The sequence below is a fragment of the Parus major genome, chromosome 1A (assembly GCF_001522545.3).
Source record: "Parus major isolate Abel chromosome 1A, Parus_major1.1, whole genome shotgun sequence".
NCBI lineage: Eukaryota > Metazoa > Chordata > Aves > Passeriformes > Paridae > Parus > Parus major.
Genome location: NC_031773.1, coordinates 38,234,127 through 38,244,384, shown reverse-complemented (window position 1 = coordinate 38,244,384; position 10,258 = coordinate 38,234,127). Strand labels below are relative to the sequence as shown.

The 10,258-nt window shown below is 42.9% G+C and overlaps 1 protein-coding gene across 8 annotated transcripts in view; it reads left to right on the top strand.

Moving 5' to 3' along the window:
- Positions 1 to 879: 879 nt before the first annotated feature.
- Positions 880 to 10,258, top strand: part of PPFIA2 (PTPRF interacting protein alpha 2) — a 283,735-nt gene continuing 274,356 nt past the window's right edge. For 2 of the 8 annotated variants that reach the window (XM_015628403.3, XM_015628395.3), the window contains exons 1-2: positions 895 to 1,438; positions 9,274 to 9,524. In XM_015628403.3, the coding sequence (XP_015483889.1) occupies positions 9,276 to 9,524 (249 nt within the window). In that variant the 5' untranslated portion in view covers positions 895 to 1,438; positions 9,274 to 9,275. Of the gene's footprint in view, positions 1,439 to 9,273; positions 9,525 to 10,258 lie in introns of all 8 variants that reach the window. The other 6 variants (XM_015628393.3, XM_015628390.3, XM_015628392.3 and 3 more) reach the window with 6 other exon arrangements.

The following is a 10,258-nucleotide window of genomic DNA, read 5'->3' as shown; positions in this document are numbered from 1 at the left end:
CCCCGGAGGCGGCAGCAGCCCCGACAGCCCCGGGCGGAGGCGGCGCCGGGGGGCTCGGATGCCGCAGCCCCTCCAGCCCTCCCGAGCTTCCCGGGGGCCGCACGGCTGTGGGCAGAAGAATTTTAAGGGCTGAAGGCAGCGCTGTTCAACATCCAGGTCACGCCCTGGTGTCCCCTTTTTCCTTTTTTTTTTTTTTTTTCCTAAGGAGTGGGCGTGAGGGACTTAACGCCGAGCGAGCCGCGAAGCAGCGGCAGCAGCATCTGGGGAGCCGCGTGCGTGAGGCAGAGGAGGCAGACGCGATTACTTCAGAATTTATTTAAGGACTGGTGAAAACCACTGCAGCGGCTCCAGGGGAAGTCCCCACGCCGGGGAGAGCGCCCAGCCCGGCAGCGCCGCGCCGCTCCCTCCGCCTCCGCCCCCGCCCCGGCCAGGCTCCGAGCCGGGCACAGGGCTCCCGCCGCGCCCGCCCTTCCCCAGTGTGTCCTATTAATTACACGCCCGGACTATTGAGATTATGGCAGGTTTTATCCCTGCTTTCTCACGGCCGGATTACCGCAGATGATACGTTTTATTACGCTCTACGGTTAGAAGAGATGCCGTGGCGTTTGCTTGCGCTCCTTAAAGGACAGGATGCGTTAGCGTAGCGCTGTGGTGCTGCTCTCGCTGCCGGTGTCCCCGGGCGATGCGGGGCTGGCAGCGGTGCCCGGGGCGCGGCCACCACGTGCCGTGGGTGAGCGCCGGCCGGGGCTCTCCCGGCCCCGCTCCCGGCTCCGGCTCCGGTCGGGCTCTGCACGGCGCCAGCCAGGCAGCGGTGTGCCAGGCAGGCAGCGACGAGCCGTGGGCAGAGGATTTCTCTCTGTAAAGCAGAAAACCGCGTCTGCTTTTTGATCGTGCAGGCAGTCGTGCGAGCGTGTGGACTTCAGTCACGCACAGAGGCATAATTGGCCTGGGAGGTATCGAAGAACCAGGGAAGCCAGATACGGCTTAGTTAAGTTTAGCAAAAGATAAGAAATCAAAGAAAGATGCTTTCGCCCTGCCCCCTCCCCCTGTGATCGTTTGCCTCCAGCTGCAAAGATGCTGTTGCTCGAAAGGGGCTGCTGGAGCTTTAAGAGCCGCTCCCCCCCCTCCTGCTCCCGACAATGGTCTGAACCGAGCTCTGCTTCCCAAAGCAAAATTTGTAATATGCCATTTTTCCCATGGATGCTTCTCCTCTTGGCTGCTGACGAAGTGACCGAAGAAAATGTTGAGGTGCCAAGCAGCGAGACTTGCCGGAGGACGGGTGCGGGGGCTCGGGGTTCCTCGGAGCAACGCCTGTGTCACCATTGCTAGGAAGATGGTCCAGGAGTGCTCGGCTGTGTGAGTCCCCGCTCGAAGCCGGTGGAGACTGCGGTTGTTATTGATCAAGTGAAATAGCAGACGCCGAAATAAAAGATACTAGGTACTGAACCTTCTATTTCTGAGTTAGACATTTCTTCCTTAGACTCGATATCCTCGGGGGATGAGGTGCAAATGCAAAATCTAGCTGTCTGCCTCTTGCTGTAGTACTTGTGTGGTATTTAAATGCATTTCTATAATGGGAGTTGGGGGATTTCAGACTAAAAAATGTGAAACCAACCTCATTTTTTTTGGTTGTGGTTAAGGGAGGTAGGAGGTCAGAGGCACGGCATAAAGAACAGATGGTTGGAACGAGTCCTTTTTTCTAAGGTACTGTGTTGACCACCCCTCCTGTGTGGAAGGAGTGCAGGATGCTTCTGTTAAAGGTGATATCATAGTTTAGTGGAGACTGGCAGGTAAGGAGTTAACTAGGAGGAGGAATATGCATGTAATGCAACTCAGACAATAGGAAGGATTTTCCTTATTGGAATTACACTGTGCTGCCTAAGAGTCATCTTGCTGAGGATGTCTGAAGAGACATAATTGCAGTAAGAGCTGGTTTTATCAGTCACTATATCTATTTAACGATTTGGAAAAAATAGCTTGTAAATGCAAAATACTCTGAAGGATCCAATGAAACGAGTTTTCAAGCTGATGTCACTGTGGACAGGCTAGAATGTATGATAGGTAGATTTCTACTTCTTTTTCCTGCAGCAAAATTACAAGTAAGTTGAAATGACTCCTCAACTGTGGTGTGCAAATCAAGCATCAGAGTAAACAGAAAACAAGCTTTTAAAGCCAGTTATGGATAGAAAGGTGAGGGATTAAAATTAGATTTACATCTAAGGTGGTGGCCTTCAAGGTGAGCAAAATGAATGCTTGTCTAAAAGCCTTTGTCAGGCAGAAGCCAAGTAGCTTTGTGTCTTCTTATTCCCAGAGCTTCTCAAGTGAAAGAACTCCATCTGGTAAATTATTTCCACGCTAAATGAGATTGCAGAGGTGTTTGTTACAATATTCACTTAAATAAATAATTCCAAGACTCTTGGACAATTGAGGTAACAGAAGATGCCAAATAGGGTGGGGTTCAGTGAGAAGAAGGAAGACAACTTTTTCATTTTCAACCTCTATAGGATACAGAAATTTCATGTAGTTTTAGAGTCAGTGTTGAGGACATACTTTGGTACCTGGTCCATATATGATCATAATCAGAGAGAGATTAATATAAGAGGGTTGCTATCAATTAATTTATTAGTGGAGTCCCTCCTGAAAAGAAGCTTTATATAACTCTTAACCAAGGATGGCCATATCCTCTGCTCTGTGTTGGAATTTTAGCCCATTCCCTTTATCTGGATGTTTAAACTGAGCTGCAGAATGCCTAATTGAGCTAATACGGAGTTCACTCTTGATGGAGACATAATGCAGCTAATGCTATAGATTTGCTGTGACATTTTTGCATACAGCCTGAAAAATCTTAATGTAATGACAGTGAACCACATCTCTCCCCCTCTAGTAGGACTGACTACTTTCAGCAGTCGTTTTTTTGCCAGTTGAGTGTTGTGTGTTTAGAGGGGAAACCTGTCCATGGTTTCTGGCAATATAGTAAGTAATGGTCACATAACATCCAGCATGCTCCCTGGTATCACATAACAGGCATTTGTGATCTTTATGCCTTTGTTTGAAGGGAGTTAAAATGAGATTCGTGGCATGTCTACGTTAGTGACTTTTCCAACCACTGTACTGATCCAAACCCACTGAAGTCCATGACAGAATTGCCATGAATACAAGCATTTGCTGGATTAGATTCCATGCAAATGGAATGGAGAAAACATTGAATTAGGAACTAATCAACCTGGAAAAAGCTTTGTAATAGGTGGTGCAATAGATACACGATGGACAAGAAAGAAAATGTGTTCAGAGAACTTCAGTGTACTGCTTCTTAAGCTGCCATTGCATATGGCTGTGATGCCTGACACTCAGGTCGAGAGCTACTACTAAAATAAGAGTCTAGGTTTTATTTTGAATTAGAAGAGTTATAAAGTTATTACATTACCTAAAAGTCTATTTCCAGGGGGTGTTTATGGATTAAAAGGGAAGCAGGAATGTGTCAGTATCCTGCTCCCCCTTTAGAACCTCTCTGGGGGTTTGGGACAGTTGCAGGTGCTACAGAAGTTGACTATATGTTATAGTCCTTGCAAGTCTTGGGTGCTGTGGAGGCACCCTGACCATGGGAGTTGTAATGTCTGCTCTGTGGCTCAGGATGGATCAAAGGAACAGTGATTCTGTATTAAAAGTAAAATGCTGGTGACTTAACATATCTTTCATTGAGGGATTGCTTTACTTACATTCAGAATACTGGGTAAAGCAAGAAACTTCGTAGTGTAGTAGTAGTAAGTTCCATATCAATGGAGCTTTTATTTTTCTGTTTAAAGAAAGAGAAACACATTTGAAAAGTCTTACTTTTGTTGGCTTAGATCAGTCAAGCATAACTTTAGTTAAGTTATATTACTACAGGGCAAGTCAGCCTTTTTCTGGCAAAGAACACAAGCTTTCCTTCTCTTCCTTTGAATGAAGAGGTATACAGGGCACATTCAGCTATTAATGCCACCTCTTTAAGTTGAAGAATATACCACCTTGTCTATCCCTTTCTCTCCTCTTCTTTGCATGGCTGCATGGGAGGTGTTGCACAGGATGATGTACAGGAGAGCTTATTCAGTTATCGTGGACTAAAGTGGTCTTGAAAATATGGAAAACATGGGACAGAGGTGTTTAATCCATTACTTGCAGTTCTCAACACCCACTGGAAAGGAATTCCAGCTTCCTCAGTGTTCATTCTTCACCACCTGTGTTCCACTCAACATGCCTTCAGGCTGGAGTAGATGATCTTCAGAGGTTCCTTGCAACCCTAGGTATCCAGTGATTCTGTCCTATCCAGACAAAGCAAGGCAGCTGTCCACTCACTGGTGGATTGCTGTAGTTACCTGGCCTGTACCTCGCTTTCTCCTGATGACTGAGATGGTCAGCTCAGGTCTTAATTACCTGTTCCCCCTCTACTTCCATTCCTTCCCCAACTTCTTTCCTGCAGTTCTGTGGGGCAAAAGCCTGCGATCCTCTGGTGGCACAATGATCTGCAGTAGCTTGCCAGATGCATGGTTAGGCACCACTGGTATAACCAAATAGTATTTGAGGTATCAAGTCTTAGTAAAGAAATCCTAAGTAAAATTTTTCAGTGGGAATTTACTCAGTCTCTGCAGAGGTGCCTCCTTATGGCTGGGTACAAGTATCTGAGTTTACTCAATTCAAAACCATTCATCATTCCTTTGAAAAGAAGCAAAGTCTGTGTTTCTGGGTTCTTGGATTTATTTGGTGGTTGATTTGTTTGATCAGTTTGCACTTGCCCAGAGTTGGGTCAAGTGCAAAATGAGTCTGCTCACTGCAGGTTTGGAAACTAAAAAGAAGATTCAGTGTATTGTAATTTTCAGAAACTTAAGGAAGATATTTATGCACTCCAGTTTTGTTGCATTTAGATTTTGTCACATTACCTGAAATTTATAAGAGGAGTTAGTTTTAAATTGTGGCAAAACAATTCAATGTTTCTGTTTTAAACTTCAGAGATGGGATTCTAATGTTTCATGTACATTGTTGATTGTCTTTGCTTATTCTCCCTTTTTTGTCACTGCCAGCTCTGAATTCTTTTTCACTAATAGGACTCATCAAAGAAATGTAACTGTAATTGCCTTGTAGGAGTTGATAGGAATGTATGGGTTGATAGGAATGTATAGGTTAGGGAAAGGGATGCTATCTATGATGGGATAACAAATATCTGAACAGTGGAGCTGGCATGTGCAGACCAAGTGGAGAGATTAAAATACATGCACAGACTTGAAGATGTTTATGCATCTGATTTTCAGTGTGCATTCAGAGTAGAATGAGAAACAGCCTATTACACTGTATAAAACCAATTCAAAAGAGGCTGGAAGTCTGCATTCCACTCTTTGATTTTTCTGGGGCCATTCCTGGGCATATGGTTATATTCTGTCAATCATGTGACAGGCTGATAAAAACAGTTAGAAAATGTGGAATATCCAGATGTTAGTTTATGAATGTGCTTTGTCCATCCAGTAGTTATGGTTTAAAAAGTCAAGTTCTCTGAGGCTATCCAGTTTTTGGAGCAGTAAGAATGGAGAACAAAAAGGAAGCTAATGATAGTCCTTTCTTAATCTTGTTCAGTTCCATTCTGAGTAGAATTGATATATACATATTTAGTAAGAACTAAGAATACCTGAGTATTCTTGTTTTAAACTTCAGAGATGGGATACTCTTAGTTCTTAGTAAGAACTAAGAGTACCTGAGACGAATACCTGCTATGTATGCATGAATCTGTTCAGCTGTACACATATCATTAAGTCCAGGATGCAGCTGTCCTGTGTATATGAAATTTGATTAATGCATATGTAGGGAAAGATATCTGAGTTTTTTCAAAAGTTATGTAAATTCACAGATCAGCCACAAAAGTATGTGTGGCATGGTAGGTTCTGAAGTGTGATAGAAGTGGGCCTGCCAGTAACCTTGTTATAAGCCTTTTAGAACTGCAGCTTTGACTTTGTGACTGTGTCTCCCCTATAAATATGATTGGAAAAGGCATATATTTTTCACAGAAAGAATGACTTATTCTGGTTAATTTATTAGAGAGATCACTCAGTGTTTAATGATTGAAATCCTTCCTGTATGAAATACACTTCAGCTTAACACAGATTTATGGTCTGTGATAAGTGGGGAAGAGTAGGTAGGTAGAGTGATTCCTCCTAATTTCATTGTATGAAATATTTCAGCTGATTATATTACGAAACAAGACTAAAAATTGTTGGGGTGATGGAGGTTTTTAATACCCAAATGTAGGTTTAAAATTCAAATTACATACAAGGAAAATCAGGAATGGCCCTCTTCCTCTACTGGAAATTTTAAAATATAATTCAAGTTACTCAGGCTATCACCACATTAGTGATCAAACCAAACTGATCATAGCGATACTACTTTTGTTTTATGTTTTAGCAGGAATCCCTCAGGTGTTTCTGTCTGCATGTGTTGTCCTGGTTTGCATACACCTGCTTCTGGTGTATGCAAACTAAATTTCTTTCAGTGATAACTAAATTGGGAGCTGACTCTTAAATTTAAATGTCCTGATCCCATGTGTGACCCACATCATCCTGTGGTTAGCCAAAGGTTGACTAATACATACACACACCATCAGAAGGCTCAGGAAACATCAAGAGCTCTTGTAACCCTGTGACATAATTCACTTCCTATATAAAGATCCACATGCATATGTGCCCTTTTATTTGTCCTCAGCTTCCAATCTTATGCTACTAGACTGTGATCAGTCTGTTTGCTGACGCTCCTCCAGTGTTTCTGTGAAGTTCTTCCTCTGCTTTATCTGCCCTAGCTTTTATTGCAGTCCCTCTCAATGTCTTCTTTCCTTTTTTTTTTTCCTTCATTTAAAAATTCTTCTAATATTCTCAGCATTTTGATTCCTTTCTGCTATCAAGCAGGAAATTCATGAAAGGTGTAATAATGTCCTGGGGAAGTAGCTCTATTCTTCTGCATGTGCTTGGGAACAGTGTTAAATGGTGGCTGCCTTAGGACATTAAAAGCATCCCATGTGTTGGTACATATAAGAGTGATAAATGCCAAAGAAGTTTAAAAAAGGAAATCAAAAATGCTTTTCTAAAGGCAAGAAGACACAAATCATAGTAAATCAAACAGCACGGCATACTAGGTCTTTCATGAAAGGTTGTAAGAAATTTTTCTTTGGAAGCCCCACAGCAAACCTTCAGTTGATTGAGATTTTATTCCTTTTTTTGTGGCTTGGTGACCCAGGAGCACTCTGAGAAGCCAGGTTTCCTTCAGAGTTGTTTGGGGTCCTCATGGGCCCCCACAAACCATCTGTGTGAGGGCATGGTCCAGGGCTCCTGTATCTCCTGCTCCTTGCTGTTGCAAGAGCCCCTCTCTGTCATACCCTCCCAGCATTTCTATCTGGCTCAGGTTAACAGACTGCTTTGCTGTATTTCTCTCCACTCTCAGGGTGGGGGAGGGAGAGGATGCAAGTGGTTCCAATGGAATAATAACATTGATCTCCGAACTTCCAGAAAGTGATGTACATCACCAGGCTGACTGCAAGAACCGCTGTACCTTTTAAAGATTCTCCTGGGGCTGCGAGCTGTGGGAGAAAACTTCCAAATAGCAGCTGCCTACACCAGGAACTGCCCACCCATTCCCTGCCTTCTCTCCTGTCTTAGTCATAGCTAAGTTTGTTACTTGCGCTGTCAGAACAATGCAGTCCAGGGATTCAAAATAAGAACAATGCATGGCCCCCTGCCTTCCCTAAAAGCAACAGCTGAGAGGGACAAGATGTCGTAATAGTGCCATGAGCATTCAACTTATGGATTCCCTTGCTACCCCATAACCTCTTGCACATATGGCTTCCCACATCCCCATAATGACTTTAAGAGGAGATTTCCTATCTAGTTTGAATGCAAGGTGCTGAGGTAGCAACAGCTGTCCACAGACAGATTTCCCTACCTGTTCTCGCCAATGTTCCTGCAAAATTGTACCACTCTCACTCTGCCACAGCCAGTGTGCAGGGGTGGCAAATGCCCTTCACACCAGAAACCTGATCTGCATGTGTAGGACACTGGAAGTATATTCTTGAATGATGAAGCTTCGCTGATGAGAATCCCCTGGGACAAGTAGTGTGACCCATGAGCTGTTGATGATTGTGAGGCAGGAAGGGCTTGGTGACAATCCAAATTGTTAACTTTGGTGTTGAAGAATGGGCATGCAGAGACCATGGTCTCTGGCCACCTGGTGCATACCGAAAAGTTATGATTGAACTGAGCAAGTGGGAGATGGCTTTGGAATTTTTTAATTATTCCTTTGCTCACTGTGAACTTAACCATGCCAAACTAGTTAGCCGCAGGTGGGAGCTGAGCGGAGGCTGGCAGTGGCCCCTTGCTGAGTGCAGTGTACTTGCATGGTGTTGTGAGAGGTTCCTGGAGGCAAGACGGGCTCTCCTGGCTGGCATTCCATATCTCCAGGTCCGTGTCAACAGTGGACAAAGCAGTTAACATCAGCAAGCTCCCCCAAGGATTCCCAAAGCTTCTCCCTGTACATGAACCAGGGGTTTGAGATTTAGATAAGCTGAAGCATTGGACTAGGTGATGTTATTTGCTCTGCTCAGGACAGATTTAAGAAACAAACAAAAGTGATTCAGTTCCTGGTAACTCAATTTGCACAAGATATCAAAGGGATGTAATTAGAAGAGTTTCTAGTTCTTGACCTCTTACTGAACAAGCTCGCTGGAGATTAATTTCCCCTGAGGATGGAAATAACTAGATAGAAAAATAGATTAACCTGGCATTGTTAAGGCAGTATGATACTGGATCAATGGCTAGCCTGAGCTGTACTGTAGAATTGCCTAGAGGAGGACAAAATCTGGCAATTAGTGGCAGATATTGACATCAATACCAACAATTCAACAATGAAATTAAGTAAGAGAAGGGAGAAGAGGAACAATAAGGGAGAGTACAATTGCAGGGGAAGTATTTTCCGTTATTTTAAGCATTTTTTCCAAAACTATTAATTTAAAATATTCTGTAACCCTCTGTCTCTTTCCAGTCAGTCTTTAGTTTTGGGAAGCACATTCAAAGCCTTTGCTCTGTGGAATTAGTCACTGTATTTAATCTCTCTCTATTGACTATCTGATTAACACTGCGCACAAGTTTGAAAGTGGGAACAATGCAATAATCTACTGTGTCCATGTGACAGAGTTTATTCCTCTTATGAAATATCCTCAAATGTTTTCTCTGCTGAAGAGCTGTTCCTTGATTTGTGTTCTTTTTAAAGAAATGATGTGTGAAGTGATGCCAACGATAAATGAGGACACCCCGATGAGTCAACGGGGGTCCCAAAGCAGTGGCTCGGACTCGGATTCTCATTTTGAGCAGCTGATGGTGAACATGCTGGATGAAAGGGATCGTCTCCTTGATACCCTTCGGGAGACACAGGAAAGCTTGTCACTTGCACAGCAACGCCTACAGGATGTCATCTACGACAGAGATTCCCTCCAGCGACAGCTGAACTCAGCACTGCCTCAGGTATGTCCTTAATAAAGATTCTTTTTTTTGTTGTTGTTTAGGTTCACTAATTTTTTACTTAATACCACTTACTTTAACCCTAATCAGTATGTATTCCTTGAGGTCCAAATTTTGCTCCCATTGATGTCAGCTGCAGAACTCCTATTGAATTAATAGTACCTGATTTGACCTCTATGGGACCTCTTTTCATATTTAAGAATAGGAGTAATGCTGTTGACTTGAAGGAGAGCAAGATGAAGGCCTGTAGCTACTGGTTCTTTTGGCTGTTGCTCTAGCATTTACAACAGGTGAGGGATCATTTAAACAAAAGATCTAATGGTAGAAATAAAACAAAAAAATGAGGATGCTTTCTAGAGACTTTCCTGTATAAGGATTTCTAATAAACAACAAATAAAACTAACTTATGTAGGTTTAATAAGGTACTACACAAACCCGCAAAAACATCTGATACCTTCATATTTTAATTAAATTAAATTTAAGTATTTATATAAATGTCATTATCTGAAGTTACCCTAGCCTTTTTTAGGAACTTCAAAATGAACTACTTCAGTTAAAATACTCATGTGATATTGTATTTCAACATTATATGTTAATATAATTGGTTTTTAATATACTAGAATTAAAAGCAAAGAAAGATCTTCGGTTTGCTTATTGGGCCAGAGGTTGGAAAGATACCATGATTCAAAATTCAGGTTTTCTCCATGTTTTTTTCTTTGTGTCTCTCAGCTGTCACT